The 17000-nt window shown below is 45.2% G+C and overlaps 2 protein-coding genes across 6 annotated transcripts in view; one reads left to right on the forward strand and one right to left on the reverse strand.

Moving 5' to 3' along the window:
• The window catches only part of MYO1E (myosin IE), a 232243-nt gene extending 224949 nt beyond the window's left edge, over positions 1 to 7294 (reverse strand). For 2 of the 3 annotated variants that reach the window (XM_002753190.6, XM_078333272.1), the window contains exon 1: positions 6920 to 7294. In XM_002753190.6, coding sequence (XP_002753236.1) covers positions 6920 to 6922 — 3 coding nt within the window. In that variant the 5' untranslated portion in view covers positions 6923 to 7294. Of the gene's footprint in view, positions 1 to 6317; positions 6805 to 6919 lie in introns of those variants that run through there. The other variant, XM_035258746.3, reaches the window with a different exon arrangement.
• A 157-nt stretch (positions 7295 to 7451) lies between these two features.
• The window catches only part of FAM81A (family with sequence similarity 81 member A), a 172030-nt gene continuing 162481 nt past the window's right edge, over positions 7452 to 17000 (forward strand). For all 3 annotated transcript variants that reach the window (XM_078333279.1, XM_054240432.2, XM_054240429.2), the window contains exon 1: positions 7452 to 7586. The gene's annotated coding sequence lies outside the window, so the exon portion shown is untranslated. The remainder of the gene's footprint in view (positions 7587 to 17000) is intronic.

Raw genomic sequence — 17000 nt, forward strand, 5'->3', positions numbered from 1 at the left:
TGCATTGGATCAGATCCAACTTGGATTCTGGCATCAGCTCAGCTAAAAACTAGCTATGAGACTTTGGAAATCATTTAACCTCTCTAGATCTCTCTCTCTAAGAAGTTAACAAATGGATTTAGGACAGAATTCTTAAGCTCTCTTCTGGGCTTTCTACAATGTTGCCTGTGTTTTACTTTCTACAGTGTAGCAAACAATAATTAAGTGCTGTGAATGAATTTGTAACAAATATTATCAGAGATCAAAAGACCCAAGAGAGTATGTCCCCTTCGGAGCAGTTCTTACACTTACTCCAGGAAAGAGGGACCTGCTAGATACTGCTATCTTTAGTGAGGCTAACTGTTCAGACTTTGAGGCAGAATGTAACTTCTGGAAACAGCTGGGAGGGACCTGGTACAAAGTCTAGTGAGTAATAGCACTGATCACACGGGGCACTACCATTTTAGGCCAGAAAGGAAGTAAAAAAATAAAAAATGAAAGACCCTCCCCTCCTTTCCTCTTCTTCCCTTTTTCCTTTTTTTTTTGAGACGGAGTTTTGTTCTTGTTGCCCAGGCTGGAGTGCAATGGCACAATCTTGTCTCACTGCAACCTCCACCTCCCAGGATCAAGTGATTCTCCTGCCTCGGGCCTCCCCAAAGTGCTGGGATTACAGGCATGAGCCATGGGGACCAGCCCTCCCTCCCTCCCTCCCTCTCATGCTTTCTCCCCCCAACCTCTGTCTCTCATCCAGGCTGCAGTGCCAAAGTCACAGCTCACTGTATACTTGAACCCCTGAGCTCAAGAAATCCTCCCACCAGCCTGCCAAGAAGCTGGGACTATAGTGCATGCCACCAGGCCTGGCTAATTTTTAATTTTTTTTTTTTTTTTGTAAAGGCCAGAGCCACCACACCCAGCAAAAAGTAAGTTTTATTACATAGCTCATAAATGACCATTCAAAAGTGCTTTGAACAATGACAATGACATCATTTTCATGGTGGTAACTCAGAAGGGAGGGACGACTTCACTCACATGTACAGTTTGAGTTCTATGGCTTGTCAAAGTCAATATCACTACGTTAGGGCTGGCTTTTATAGCTGTACTTCTCTCAAGTGTGGCTGTCCCAAAAATAGGTTAAAAAAAAAAAAAATACTTTGCTAGGATGCCCCAAAACCTTTTGTCTCTGCCAACATAAATTCTGAAACTGAAATTCAAAACACAGTGTGTTCACCACTATAACAGAAAGTGTTTATAGGGCTGCGATGTTTATTTTAATACCTCTGGCATTTAACCTTTAACCCTTATTTATTCTGTAAACATCAAGTCTCAGCATGGTGAGAAAAAAAATTAAAAACTCACCATTAACAAACATTTTAATCACAGATTAGTAAAAATACATGTTGCTGCAGTTTTGCAAAAAAAAAAAAAAAAAAAGCAGATGACTCAAACTTGGAAAAGTGTGACTGTACATAATGCCCATATATCCTACCACTAAGCTTATAATACTTTGCACTTACATAGAATATTTAAAATACTTCTGCTTTTTGAAGCAGATAAAAAGAGCTTTCTCAAATTCCTAACAAATAATAAGGCCCTGTACTTATCTCATCAGGAAAAAGCAAGGCACTATATGTTATCTCACTGAGTCTCACAGAAGCTCATGACATACCAACACTAGGCACAGAAGCAAAATGTTGTGTTCCAAGTTATTCAGAATCCTCCCGCTGCTCATTATCTAACCCTAAGGATAACTCCTGAAACAGACCTCAAATTCATGAGATTCAATGAGAGAGGAGTGGGGGGAAAAAAAAGTCCATCATGTGACATTGGAGGCCATGGCATTTTCAGTGGAGGACGGGATTGAAGGGTAAGAAAGAGGAAAGCTCAATTTGCAGCCTCGCCACTGGTGGACCCAGCCTACCCTGGTGTTTAGATAGCTCTAAATAGCAGCAGCTGGATGCACATTTTCCCTGTTTTAGTAGCTTAGAGATCACATGTGCTGAAAATACCAGGCAACTCCCTCTTGTTAGGGAGACCCGGTAGGAAGGTGTGGATGTATCAGTAAAAATCAACTGCCGCTACAGGGTACGCGGTGAATGTTCAGATGCCCTTGCTGGCGACGGAATGGGAAGAAGCGCTGTGGTTCATGCAGGGACAGCACATTAAACTAACAATAAAGTGGCTGCAAACCTGCAGGTGTGTTTGGCCCTTGAGATGATCAAAAACATATAAAAATTGGCAGAAGCCAGGCATGGTGGCTCACGCCTATTATCCCAGGACTTTGCGAGGCCAAGGTGGGTGGATCACCTGAGGTCAGCGGTTTGAGACCAACCTGGCTGACATGGTGAAACACCATCTCTACTAAAAATACAAAAATCAGCCGGGTGTGGTGGTGGGTGCTTGTCATCGCAGCTACTCCAGAGGCTGCGCAGGAGAACTGTTTGAACCTGGGAGGCGGAGGCTGAAGTGAGCCGAGATCCTATCACTGCACTCCAGCCTGAGTGACAAGAGTGAAACTCTGTCTCAAAATAAATCAATTTTAAGAAATAAGAACTGGCAGACATAGCATAAAAATCTAAATTTCTAGCTTCTCTTGAAAAACAAAATCATTTGGTGATATGGTCAATGTAACCATGATCTAGGGTCAAGTAGTGACGCCTCCTTGTCCGGGCTGTGTGCTCCATATTTACTCTCTAGAGGCCTCCCTCTACCAAATTATAAGACATCTGAGGGCCGAGCGTGGTGGCTCACGCCTGTAATCCCAGCACTTTGGGAGGCCAAGGCGGGTGGATCACGAGGTCAAGAGATCGAGACCATCCTGGTCAACATGGTGAAACCCCGTCTCTACTAAAAATACCAAAAATTAGGTGGGCTTGGTGGCACGTGCCTGTAGTCCCAGCTACTGAGGAGGCTGAGGCAGGAGAATTGCCTGAACCCAGGAGGTGGAGGTTGTGGTGAGCCGAGATCACACCATTGCACTCCAGCCTGGGTAACAAGAGCGAAACTCCGTCTCAAAAAAAAAAAAAAAAAGACAATTGAGTTTGCAACCACTGACAAAGCTGTAGTCCTCAGCAAAAGTGTGAGGAAGGGACTTTCAAGTTCAGTAAACGTCTGCTTCTTAATATTTCTCCATCCCTCTCCATCCACTGCCCCACTCAGTTTCTCTCCAGGGAAATGGCTGGGCAGTCAAATATTTCCCACCCACACTTGTCCCTAGATAACTTCCCGGACTCTAGGTATTTCCCTAGCCCTTTGCCTCCATCGAAACTTTTCATGTGCTCGATCCCATTCCTTTCCGGTTTTGATGTGCTGCATTGTGTTGTTTTGGCGAGGAGACTCCTAGCAATCTGATAAACTACTCAGTGGAAATAAAGTGGGTTACCTTCCCAGAAAACACTGGAAATGTACTCCAGACTTTCTAAACAGATGCTATGTCGTCACCTAAAGGAACTTACTACCTTATCACCGGCTATCCATCAGACTTCTAGGTTGTAAGTCTACTCCTGGGTATTTTTATGTGTCCTATCTACAATTTACTCACAAGCATATACAAGTGAGGAAAAGGGGACAGATCTTAAATATGTTTCTGAGGTGACGGTCAATTCAGATTTGCTCAAATATTGCTGTATATTTAATGCACAGAAACTCTGCATTAAAATGATTACAATTTCTGGATCCGAGGTACGTGGCCGGTTTACAGCCATGGGTTTCAGTCTATCAGCGGCTACGAACGGGTCACGGCCACGAAAGCAGAATGTGCTTTGCAGGCGACGGTAAGCCCAACTCTGCGAAGGAAGCCTTAGATGTGTATTACGATGAAAACCAACAGAGGTCTTTTTGTGCTCTGCTGAACAAACTACACTAAATTATAAAGATGTGCAGGGCTTTGTTTTTTTTTTTTTTTTTTTTTTAAGCTTCTTCAAGTCTCCTAAGGAAAAAGACAGAAATAACTACTGCCTGGTAATGTTTAGTTCTCTTAAGATAGAAAAGTGCCCCAAAGTAAGTTTTCAGGAAGAAGACAGAAGGTGAACTACAAGCTGTACACTGTGTTCATGAGTCAGAAAATGTCAAGGGCAATTTTCCCTGAGTCACAGCTGAATGAGTCTTAGTAGGGCCTTGGGTACAGGTGGAGAGCTCTCCTACTATGCTACCAGACTTCCTAAAAGACACACACACACACATTCACACAGAAGAAGTCCACAGTATAGGTGCTCTCCCTACAGCCCAGTCAAGGGTATTCTTTTTCTTCTTCTTATAATTTTTTAATTGAAACAGGGTCTCTCGGCCGGGCGTGGTGGCTCACGCCTGTAATTCAAGCACTTTGGAAGCCAAGGCACGCGGATCACCTGAGGTCGGGAGTTCAAGACCAGCCTGATCCCAACATGGTGAAACCCTGTCTTTATTAAAAAAAAAAAACAAAAAAAGAAAGAAAGAAAAAAGAAAAAGAAACAGGGTCTCTCACTATGTTACCCAGAATGGTCTTGAACTCCTGGGCTCAAGTGATCCTCCTGCCTTGGCCTTCCAAAGTGCTGGGATTACAGGGGTGAGCCACTGCACTGGGCCACCAAAGGCCTTCTGATGAATTTTAGTCTCCATGCTAATCTTCAGCCACACCCAAAGAAGGTAATGTCCTTTCCCTTCCTGTTCTAAGCAGCTGAAGGGATACAACTTGGGCAGGCCTGGGCAGATGTGGAACACAAAATGAAGTGTCATCTGGCTTGACAGAGTCTTACATAAACACTAAATTTTGTAACTTGAGTTTCTGATGATCTACGATGATGCTCTATTATAAGGCAACTTCACATACCTAATGAACAATTTTTCAAGTCCGGAAAGAAATGATTAACTTTGGCCAAACCACTCTGGATCCAGTAGATCTATCAGTGGCACATCTCCTAGTTCAGGACAGCCAGCTGTTCCAACTTTTCTGTCAGTGAATTGTGACCTCAGCAACCGTATCTGATGCACAGATAGTCGCCTGGCGGCACACAACATGCCCATCTGTGCAGATGGCAGGGAGCCCATCAATAGGTAAGTCACACCCTGTCCTCGGATAGAACCATCTCTTCCCAAAGCATGCCTCCTCTGCATCCATCTGACCACCTATGTACTTCATGTGCAATGGGGCTGAACTGAGCATGATGCCCCAGGTTTCAGAAAAGGCAACCTACACTACATTTCAGTCCCTTCACATGGAAAATGAGTTTAAGTGACAGGAAGTTAATCTCCTCAAAGTACCACTCAAGTATTTAAATTCAGTAAGATTCTTTAAGCTCTTGACATAAACACATTGATTTTTTTTTTTTTTAATATTGACCCACGGAAAATAGTTACAGCAGTTCTCAAGTACCAGGATTATCACACTGCTTCAGTTCAAGAGACCCGGTAAGGTAGCTTCACCCAAACACACGCCCCCTGGGAATGGTTCTCTGCTGGGATGAGGGGAGGGGTCCAAAAGTAACGTGGAGTAGACTGACTTCTTAAACCTTAAAACTGGAAGAGGAAATTTATAGATAAAATCTTCTCTTAGATGGGGCAAAAGTGACTTAATTTTGGATGATGTTTAAAAAAAAAAAAAAAGGCTTTGACAGAAGATGAAAGGTTTCTCCCTGATGGTTGTAATCATTCCTTCAATAAACAGCACCGGCAAGGGGGCTTCTGAGCTCTGCGTGCAGGTTCCAATGGCCTCTGCTGAACCTCCCCCAGGCTGCTCATCGGGATATCGATTTTTTAAATTCGTGTTGTGCCAGTTATCATTCTGACTTGGCTTTTCTTCCACAGCCATTAGAAAACAACAGCAAACCAGCAGAGGACGAGATCATCCACCTAAGCAGGACTGTTTGAAAAGAAGCGTGTGGAAACTATGAAGCCTTGTAATAGATTTTTTTTTTTCTGTATGAACTGCCCATCTCTTCAAAATAGAGTCCTTGCTTTTGTGTCCGGGAAAGAAAATTACACCACGCCAAAGCCCAAGGGAGGTGGCTAAGGTTACACGAGGAGGGACCGGCGCGCAGCTGGGCAGGGGACTTGAAGGGCAGAAAAGTCCCACGTCAAAGGGTCCCTTCCATACATTCTCAAAGTGCCAAAGGAAAAAGAGCAACAAACTAGAAACTCGCGAGGGCGTCTTCCTGTGCGAAGCGTCTCCTGGACCCCTGAAAAGCCCCGGTCCCCTCTCCCGGGGAAAGAGGTGAGGTCCTCTTCGGGAGGTGTTTACTGGGCGTCCGGGGCGCGGAGACCCTCGGGGCCGGTGCCCCGCACAGGTCCAGGTCGGAGTAGCAGCCGCCCGCGCCCGGGTCGCCCGAGCTCCCGACAGCCCGCCCGCCGCCAGGTGTTCGTCCTACCTGGCGTCTCCGCCCGCCTTTGTGCGGCCTGCACCGCCCCTCGCCAGGGCAGGCCGGGGACCGCCCCCGCCCGCGTGCCGCTGCCAGGCGGGACAGCTGCGTGCGCTGCCGGGCGGCGGGGAGGAGAGGGAGTCGCCGAGAGGGTGCCCGCGGCGGGTGGGGCGAGGCGGGGCGGGCACGGCCGCGGGGAGGGCAGGGGGCGCCACTAGCTACTGCGGCGCGAGTCCCCGAGCACCTCTGCTGCCGGCGGCGCCCCCCACGTCCCAGCAGGAGGAGGGTACCCCCTCCCGCGCCGTGCCCCCCGCGGCCGATGCGCCCACACCCTGGCTTCCGACAGCTGGCAGCCATAGCGACCCGGCCACAGAAAGTTTCGCGACGCAGAGAGCGACTTGGAAGAAAGTTTTCCTCCGCCCCTCGCTCGCTCTCCCCCGGGCCCGGGGTTTACGGAGAGACAGGAAATCAGAGCTCGCGACGTGCCGGCTCCCGCGTCCACCTTCTCCACCCCTGCCCCAGGCAGCCTGCCCAAGGTGGGTGCCCCCGCGCCGGGGCTTCCTGCCCAGTCCCCGGGTCCGGCGTCCTGGAACGCGGCGCGGCCAACTCACCATGGTGACTGGCGCCGCGGTCGCGCCTCCGCCGGGTCCCGCTGCCGGGGAGCTGGGGCTGGAACGCAGTCTCCGGGGAGAACTTCAAAAGTTGGTTCCCCTCGCCAAAAGCAGTCTCCCGACACCCAAGCACTCACAGGAGCCAATGGGAACCCAGGGGGGACTCCATCCAGGCGGGATCCGCGGCGCTAGGTGAGGGCGAGAGGGCGGCGACCTAGCAGGCGGGGCGCGTGCTGCGCGAGGCAGGGGGTCCACTCGGACCCGCCGCTCGCCGCGCGCCCAGGTGAGTCCGATGCGCTCGGCGGCTCCGCCTCGCTCCACTGCCTGGCTCCTCTTTCTCCGGCCACTTAATCCGTACTCCTCTGGCTGAGTCTCGGCTCGGGCCGGGCAAATCTGTCCATAAATGGAGAACTTCGCTCAGGCCTGACCAATCAGGGTTTGTTTTCGCAGCGTCACTCCTCGGGGAAACCGTAGGAGCCAACAGGCTTGGAGCTGCTGGAGTTTCCAAAGACCTCTGGATCCTGTAGTCCTCCTCCCCCGCCAGCCTCCCAAGAGCGCTGCGGACCCAGGCTCGCTCCTGGTAGCGAGACGCGAACTGGGAGGAAGAGAACCCTCGTGAAAGAGGAGCAGACCTTTCGCTTCGCTGTGTTTTAAGACGAACATGACGGTGGGTTTCGCTTCCAAGTTGAACTGGCGTGATTTTCCCAGAACTTTTTCTTTTTTTGGGGGGGTGGGAAGGAAATCTGTTATCAGCATGAAAGATCAGAGTCGTGGCAGTAAGCCCAAAGGAAATCCTTTTTCTTTCCCACGTCTGGATTGTGAGCAAAGTCAAAAATATCATTTCCCTACCCCTCCTTTTACCTGGATTTCCTTGGAAAACAAAGGAAGACTTCTGGCTTTTTCTTTTTTCTGTTTTTCTTTTCTCTTTTTTTTTTTTTTTTCTTTTTGCTTGTTTTGATAACTGAAAAGTTGTTGCACGTGCAGTGGGCAGAGGGAAGGACAGAGGAGAGATAGGTGGGAAGAAACCCCATCCAACCTCAGCCAACACATCTGCTGAAAACAATCAGAACTGTAAAAATGCATTATTCCAGAGTGTCGAATTTCCGAGAACATTGGGGTGGGGGTTGGGCAGAAGCAGAATCTCAAAATCAAGGTAGGGAGTTTCATTTTATTGTTCTGGAGGCTGAGGAAGTAAATTTGGTGGATCTTAACAGATGCCTTCCTGGGATCTGAAGAAGATAAAATTGGTGAACTTCAGGGCATAGAGAAACTATGAAGCATAATGATATTATGATACTTTTTGAAATTTGGTTGAGGCAGGACGCTGTGGCTCACACCTATAATCCCAGCACTTTGGGAGGCTGAGGTAGGTGGATCAGCTGAGGTCAGGAGTTTGAGACCAGCATGGCCAACATGGTGAATGAAACCCGGTCTCTACTAAAAATACAAAAATTAGCCCGGTATGGTTGCGCCTGCCTGTAATCCCAGCTACTGGGGAGGCTGAGTCACAAGAATCGCTTGAACCCGGGAGGCGGAGGTTGCAGTAAGCCGAGATCACGCCACTGCATTCTAGCCTGGGCAACAGACTGAGACTCTGTCCGCCTCCCCCCACCAAAAAAAAAAGAAAGAAAAGAAAAAATAAATTTGGTTGTAGCTCTTCACTTGCTTCTCTGAGCATAGCATTACAAAGGATATTAATCATCATCTTTTCTGAAAAGGGTAAACAAAATGTTACAACATGGATGAATCTTGAAAATATCATGTTAAGTGAAAGAAGCCAGGAACAAAAGACCACAGATGGGTATAATTCCATGTATATGAAAGTTGAGGACAGGGAAATTTACAGAGGTAAAAAGTATATTCATGGTTGGCTAGGGGCTGGGGGAGAGGGGAGATGGAAGTAGTTGCTAATATGTATGCATTTTCCTATTGAAGTGATGAAAATATTCTGGAATTAGTGGTGATGATTGTACACGTTTGTGAATATACTAAAAGCCACTGTGTTGTGCTTTTTAAATGGGTGGATCTTATGGTATGGTCATTATATCTCACTTTTAAAAGTTGAAAAAAATCATATTGTCCAAATTCTTGAAGTAATCAATTTACATAGTTTAGCAACAATATAACTGAATGTGTATTATAAGACAGCACAGCCAAACTCGGGGGTTACAACAGGTCCCTGCCCTCACTGAGCTTAGGGTTGCAGAATGGGGAAAGGAAAACAAACTACATTTTTTAAAAGAATAAATAATTACAGGAAAGAACAAGTATGATGAAATGCAACAGTAGTTTTGTGCAAGGAACTGCCATTTCTGGAGCTACAGTTTAGGGTAGGAAATTCATCTGGCATAGTTATAGAGTATGAATTGGAAAGAAAACAGCATGACATCTGTACTAGGCATTGTCTAGGTACACACAGCCATGATAAATTAAATTCTCAGGTACGTCTGACTCCATATCTCATAGCAGAACATCAGCTGCAGGATAATACTAGGTCAGCCAGGCTGAGTGGCTCACGCCTACACTGCTAGTCCTTTAGGGGCCAAGATGGGAGAGTCGCTGGAAGCCAGGCACTTAAGACCAACCTGGGCGTCAAAGCAAGACTGTCACTATCAAAAAATTATAATAGTAGGGCTGGGCGCGGTGGGTGAAGCCTGTAATCCCAGCACTTTGGGAGGCCGAGGCAGGTGGATCACGAGGTCAAGAGATCGAGACCATCCTGGTCAACATGGTGGAACCCCGTCTCTACTAAAAATACAAAAAATTAGCTGGGCATGGTGGCGCATGCCTGTAGTCGCAGCTACTCGGGAGGCTGAGGCAGGAGAATTGCCTGAACCCAGGAGGCGGAGGTTGCGGTGAGCCAAGATCGCGCCATTGCACTCCAGCCTGGATAACAAGAGCAAAACTCCATCTCAAAAAAAAAATTATAATAGTAAAAATTAACTGGGCATCGTAGTACATGCCTGTAGTCCCAGCTACTTGGGAGACTGAGGCGGGAACATTGTGTGAGGCCAGGAATTTGAGGCTGTAGTGAGCTATGATCATGCCACTGCACTCCAGCCTGGGCAACACAGTGAAGCCCTGTCTCGAAACAATGAGAGCAACAAAACCTATCAGGAATTTTAGGAATGAACGAACAGAGGTTACCAAGACGGAAATGTTGGCTTACCAGTAACACAAGAAACACTACCGCAGTCACCACCCCATGCATGGTCAACCCTGATGAGTAGTCAGACATGGGCTTTAAGATACACAGACAAGGTCGGGCGTGGTGGCTCACGCCTATAATCCCAGCCCTTTGGGAGGCCGAGGCGGGTGGATCACGAGGTCAAGAGATCGAGACCATCCTGGTCAACATGGTGAAACTCCGTCTCTACTAAAAATACAAAAAATTAGCTGGGCATGGTGGTGTGTGCCTGTAGTCGCAGCTACTCGGGAGGCTGAGGCAGGAGAATTGCCTGAACCCAGGAGGCGGAGGTTGCGGTGAGCTGAGATCGTGCCATTGCACTCCAGTCTGGGTAACAAGAGCGAAACTCCGTCTCAAAAAAAATATATATATATACATATATATATATATACAGACAAAGGAATAGTTTATTTCCCAAGTTTAGCCCGGGGATAACAATCAAACACAGAGTGAGTAGACTGTGGAATGTCATGTGTCGTCATGTGATACAGCCTACTGAAACACTGAAAATGTCTTAATAATTTATTGACAATCTGTCTTGGGTTTATCAGAAACTATCTTGGGACTGTTATTCCATTGTATCATTTCTGGTTATCCTTTTTTTTGAGACAAAGTCTTGCTCTGTTGCTAGGCTGGAGTGCAGTGGCACAGTCTCAGCTCACTGTAACCTCCGCCTCCCGGGTTCCAGTGATCCTTCTGCCGCAGCCTCCCAAGTAGCTGGGACTACAGGCGCTTGCCACCACACCCAACTAATTTTTGTATTTTTAGTAGATATGGGGTTTCACCATGTTGGCCACAGTCTCCTGACCTTGTGATCTCCCCACTTTGGCCTCCTAAAATGCTGACATTACAGGAGTGAGCCACCGTGCTTGGCCTCTGGTTATTCTTTAAATAATTTTTTAGTGTTTACTTTTATTGCCCTAATAATCTATAATGTCTTTGAAGTTTCAAGAGGTACACCCAACTGGAATAGGCAGAACTTTGATGAAGATGTATGCTGGTGTTCACTTTTATAATACATGAGGTAATATATATATATGATTATGTATGATTTTATAGATGAGTATTACATATATGACATTATTATTATTAAGTCATGGAAAAAATATATATAAAGGCAATGCTTTATATATGATGAGATTTGGCGGCACATAGACTTGAAGTCTGTGGTTTCTGCTTACCTAGCTGTGAGATCTTAGTTTCTCCGAGCTTCAGTTCTCCTTTTTATGAAATAGATTGATGTGAGCGTTAAGAGGAAATGTGTGTAAAGATGGTCAGTAAATGTGGATTCCTTTTTCCCTTCATCCATCTCATGTGTTCCAGGTCAGAGATTCAGAGCTGGAAACCTGGATGAGATTGGATATACCATGGCTCCTGAATCGTGTGCCCAGGGTTGGGCTGTTTGCGTGTGCTCTTTTCTGCAAGGAGACTTAGGAGCTTTCATTAGATTCTCAAAGATGCCTTAAGAGACAAAATGTTCGGAGCCACGGCTCTTGATTATATTAGTTATACGTCCCTTGGCTTTTGTTTCTGTTGTGTTTTTCTTGAGGCATATAGATTAGAAATGAGCATGATGCTTTAAGTCAGAGGTTCACCTTGGATTCTCAAAACGGAACCCACTAATTCACAGTTTGAGTGTAGAATGTCATGTGTCATGTGTTACAGCCTATAATTTCATGAAGAATCTTATTTATTCTTATTCAAGACCATAGTAGCAGTGAAGTGGAAGCCACTTTTAAAACTGTAAAACTAATTCTAGACACATGATGGAGCTAGTCAGATGAGACTTTTTGTAGTACATAGCTTGGCATGATTTAGTGCATTTTTTTCTGGGTAAAAAATTGGAAGAAATTAAAAAGTCGGCCGGGCACGGTGGCTCAAGCCTGTAATCCCAGCAAAATGAATGAAATCAAAATGAATGAAAAGTACAATTTCTTTATAAATCTATCAGTGAAGTAAATCATTGTTTATACATTTTGGAAAATAGCAAGAAAATAATATCAAGCAATGAAACTAATTTCTCTGTCAATACCATAAAAAATCATTCAGAATGCACTCATAACAATAAATTTAAAAATAATTGGCTGGGCACGGTGTCTCATGCCTGTAATCCCAGTACTTTTAGAGGCCGAGGCAGGTGGATCACAGAAGATCCAGAGTTCGAGACCAGCCTGGCCAACCTGATGAAATCCTATCTCTAAAATACAAAAATTAGCTGGGTGTGTTGGTGGGCACCTGTAATCTCAGCTTCTTAGGAGGCTGAGGCAGGAGAATTGCTTGAACCCAGGAGGCGGAGGTTGTAGTGAACCAAGATTACACTACCGCACTCCAGCCTGGTTGACAGAGGGAGACTCCATCTCAAAAAAAAAAAAAAAAAATGTGTTAACTGGAAAATTAGAAATCTTTAACAAGATGCTGATGAAAGAGAGAATTGTATCAAATCAGCATGAAATGTCCTCTACAATCACTGTTTCTATCATAACATGTATCATCTGTTAGGTTCAATAGGCATTAGGTACTGAGGTACGTGCTTAATGTGCAATATCTTATTTAATCTTCCATGCAAACGTGTCAGCTCCATTTGCAGTTAAGAAACTAAGTTAAGAAGACTTAAAGTAATTTGCCCAAGCTATTACTCAGCTATCCTGCATCAAATACATACACTTGCCTGGCCCTGAAGCCTACACTATTACCCTTTAAGCAGTGATTCTGTAATAGAAATATCCATCAGAAGAAATTGTCCCTACCACAGGCCCCAAATGAGTAGGAACACACCTCTTAAAATCTCGTGAACCTTTCCAAACCAGAGCTCCCAGAAAAAGTAATGCTTTTTTATGGAATATAAAAATTACATTTGTATAGTGAGTTTAAACTCAACTCTAAACACTTTTTTCCCCTAACACGTTGGTATTGGTTTTTAAAAAGGATATTGAAGAGAATTTTACCAGTTGTATAATGTAATATGATGCTCCTTCTAATTAAGATAAAATTAAGGCCAGGCCTGGTGGCTCACGCCTGTAATCCAGCACTTTTGGAGGTCAAGGCATGTGGATCACCTGAGGTCAGGAGTTCGAGACCAACCTGGCCAACATGGTAAAACCCCATCTCTACTAAAAATACAAAAAGTTAAACTGGTATGGTGGCTGGGGCCTGTAATCCCAGCTACTCGGGAGGCTGAGGCAGTAGAATTGCTTGAACCCAGCAGGCAGAGGTTGCGGTGAACCAAGATAATGCCATTGCACTCCAGCCTGGGTGACAAAGGGACACTCTGTATCTAAATAAATAAATAAAAAATAAAATTGTCTTGCTGTGACAATTATTTTACTGAAGTAAATTAATAGAAATTATTTAAACATATGCTTAAATTAACAGCTTATTAAAAGCATGTTTATGTAGATTTATTATTATATTTTCTCTGATTTAAATCAGTATTTTCTTTTTTATCTTCCAGTTTCAATTTGGTTTTTACATTCAGAAGATAAACCTTGAACTTTCTTCAAATTTCAAAAATTTGGAGATGAAATAATGAGTAACACTAGTGACGGTGGTCCCTAATCTAACAAGGCATGAGGAAGTCCGTGGAAATGAACTTTGTAGATAACTAAATCTGTCCACACCCTGATGTCCTTTCTTTTCCCTAGTGTCAGTTTTTACTTTCCTGTTGGATTCTCTATATTCTTTTTTTTGAGAGGTAGTAGCACCTCTCCCCACCTCATGATCTGCCCGCCTTGGCCTCCCAGAGTGCTGGGATTACAGGCATGAACCACCGGCACCCGGCAGTATAATTTTTTACTTTTTGAAATGCACATATTTATTGATCCATGCCTTGCCTTGTTGCAGCAAAGAGCTCAGAAGACTTACAAGAATACACAGAATCTGGCCAGGCTCTGTGGCTCAAGCCTGTAATCCCAGCACTTTGGGAGGCCAAGGCGGGTGGATCAAGAGGTCAGGAGTTCAAGACCAGCCTGGCCAACATGGAGAAACCCCATCTACTTTAAGGAAAAAAGATATATATGTATATATTTTTGAGACAGAGTCTCACTCAGTCACCCAAGCTGGAATGCAGTGGCACGATCTCAGTTCACTACAACCTCCACCTCCCCGGTTCAAGCGATTCTCCTGCCTCAGCCTCCTGAGTAGCTGGAATTACAGGCGTGCGCTACCACGTCTGGCTAAATTTTGTATTTTTAGTCAAGACAGGGTTTCATCATGTTGACCAGACTGGTCTTAAACTCCTGACCTCCAGCGATCTGCCCACTGCAGCCTCCCAAAGTGTTGTGATTACAGGCATGAGCCACTGTGCCCACCTTTTTTCTTTATTTCTTTTTGTCTTTTATTGTTTTTTCTTCTTTCTGTGCCTTTTTTTACTTTGTTTTATTTTTTATTATTTTTTATTTTTTTTGAGTCTCTATCACCCAGGCTGGAGTGCAATAGCGCAATCTTGGCTCACTGCAACCTCTGTCTCCTGGGTTCAAGCAATTCTCGTGCCTCAGCCTTTGAGTAGCTGGGAGTATAGGTGTGCCCTACCATTCCTGGCTAATTGTGGAATTTTTAGTACAGACAGGTTTTGCCATATTGGCCAGGCTGGTCTCAAACTCCGGACCTCAAGTGATCCACCTTTCGGCCTCCCAAAGTGCTGGGATTACAGGCATGAGCCATTTTGCCCGGCCAGAAAGAAATTTTTTTAAAGTATGCATGCCCAGGAGCTCAGGAAAAACAGAAAACAAAAAAAGGCAGGGGTGTGCATCTCTGCATGGATTGATGTTTTTTTCTTCTGTCTCTTGAAGCTTCTCCCACGAACTCACAGTTGTTCCTCTTCCCCTAATCTCAGCTAATAAATTTCAGCCTGTAGCCCATCGCGATCCTGACTCGGGTCCGGAACAACCTTTTGGCAATGTTGCCCACAGCTCACTGGAAGCTGCCCTCTAGGCCTTTTGATTCAAGTTCCATAGAGAGAAAGGGAGGGTGAGAAAAACAGAGAGAGAATCTCTGACTCACCCAGCTCAACCTTTGAAACCACGCCACCCAGGTCATAGGTCACTGACAAGGAAGGCTCTGCTGGGACCAGATGCCTGCCCAGTCGCATTCCAAGCGAATGCTATGAGAGGAGTCCTGTCCTAAAGCCTACTGCCCCATTAAGAAGAGACGGCTAATGGGGAGGGAAGGCAGGGCAGACACTCCAAACTGAGGTCACGCAGCAGTGTGCTGACTGTGCCTGTCTGCTGCCTTCATTTTTACACTTAGTGAGGCCGGGAGGGTGATTCCCTTCACCTCCTCAACAGAAAAAAAAAAAATGGCTGTTGTAACGATCATTTTCCTTTCACCTTTATCGTCATGACACCTGTAGGGTGTTTACATGCTTGAGATGTGACATCGTTTTTCCTTTATGGACATGTACTTATAAATGTGTTTTTGAGTATATGCCTTTAAATATTTGTGTAAACACATAAATGCTTGTGTGTGTGTGTGTGTGTGTGTGTATTTAAGATGACATGTTTTTCTTTTTTCTTTTTATTTTTGGACGCAGGGTCTCACTCTGTCACCCAGGCTGGAATTCAGTGGTGTGAACACATATCTCAAGCACCTCTACCTCTCAGATAGCCGGAACTACAAGCGGTGCCAACATGGCTGGCTAATTTTTTTTTTCTTTTTTTTTGTAGAGAGTGGGTCTTGCTGTGTTGCTCAGGCTGGTCTCAAACACCTGGGCTCAAGGGATCCTCCCTCACTGGCCTCCCAAAGTGCTGTAATTACAGATGTGTGTCAGCACGCTAAGCCAGATGACTTGTTTTTCACCATATTATTAAAAACACTTGGGGGGACTGAATAGAGTGTTTCTTGGTGTTCAGGATGATAGCGGCATAGTTTCTAACTCACTTCTGTTTCCACTCAGCACCACAGCAAAGCTTTACTGAGCCCTGTTGTAGGTGCTGGAGAAGCAGAAGAGAAGTTCCCTGTCCTCAGAGGATTCACATCTTTACACGTACATCCAAAACATACAGTAATCCAAGAGATTTCTGCTTTCATATATAACACGTTCACAGAACGCACGCCAATGTCAGATGCATAAAGTTCAAAAACAGATCTGTCTTTGGGAGGCTGAGGCGGGTGGATCACAAGGTCAAGAGATTGAGACCATCCCGGTCAACATGGTGAAACCCCGTCTCTACTAAAAATACAAAAAAATTAGCTGGGCATGGTGGCGCGTGCCTGTAATCCCAGCTACTCGGGAGGCTGAGGCAGGAGAATTGCCTGAACCCAGGAGGCGGAGGTTGCGGTGAGCCGAGATCGCACCATTGCACTCCAGCCTGGGTAACAAGAGCAAAACTCTGTCTCAAAAACAAAAAACAAATCTGTGTGCTTTAAGCACAGGTTTCTATTTTCAGATATCTAAAATGTATATAAAATTTCTGGTGGTGTGCTGTCTCTTAGACATAGTGTTAAGCTATAGATCCAGCAGGTAGTAGACGTTCTAAAATCCGAGTTTCTCCATCCTAGCTGAGCAAAGTTGACCGCCTTAATTCCAATAGGCAAGCTGTACGATTCGGGTCAGGCTATTGACCTCTGTAAATGATGAATTGTTTTCTTTATCTGCAAAAACAGAGATAATAATATACCTTCATTTATTTCTCACGTACTATTATTGTAAGAACACGGATTAAATTTTATAAAGTAATAACAGTGGTGAGTGACAGGTAGCAACGTCTCGGTATGAGTTGTCATTATTGAGGCTGAAGATTCACCACCTTCCCACACCTAATGATTCCCTTCTTTGTCTCAATTGTTTTATGTCTATGAGAACAACACGCCCTTTTACTAGTGTTTGCACTTACATTTTCTCTGTGTTTCCCTAATTTTGAAACAGCGACAGGTTCATGGAGTCCAATGCGAACATAA

This window comes from Callithrix jacchus, chromosome 8, assembly GCF_049354715.1.
Source record: "Callithrix jacchus isolate 240 chromosome 8, calJac240_pri, whole genome shotgun sequence".
In the NCBI taxonomy this organism is placed as follows: Eukaryota; Metazoa; Chordata; class Mammalia; order Primates; family Cebidae; genus Callithrix; species Callithrix jacchus.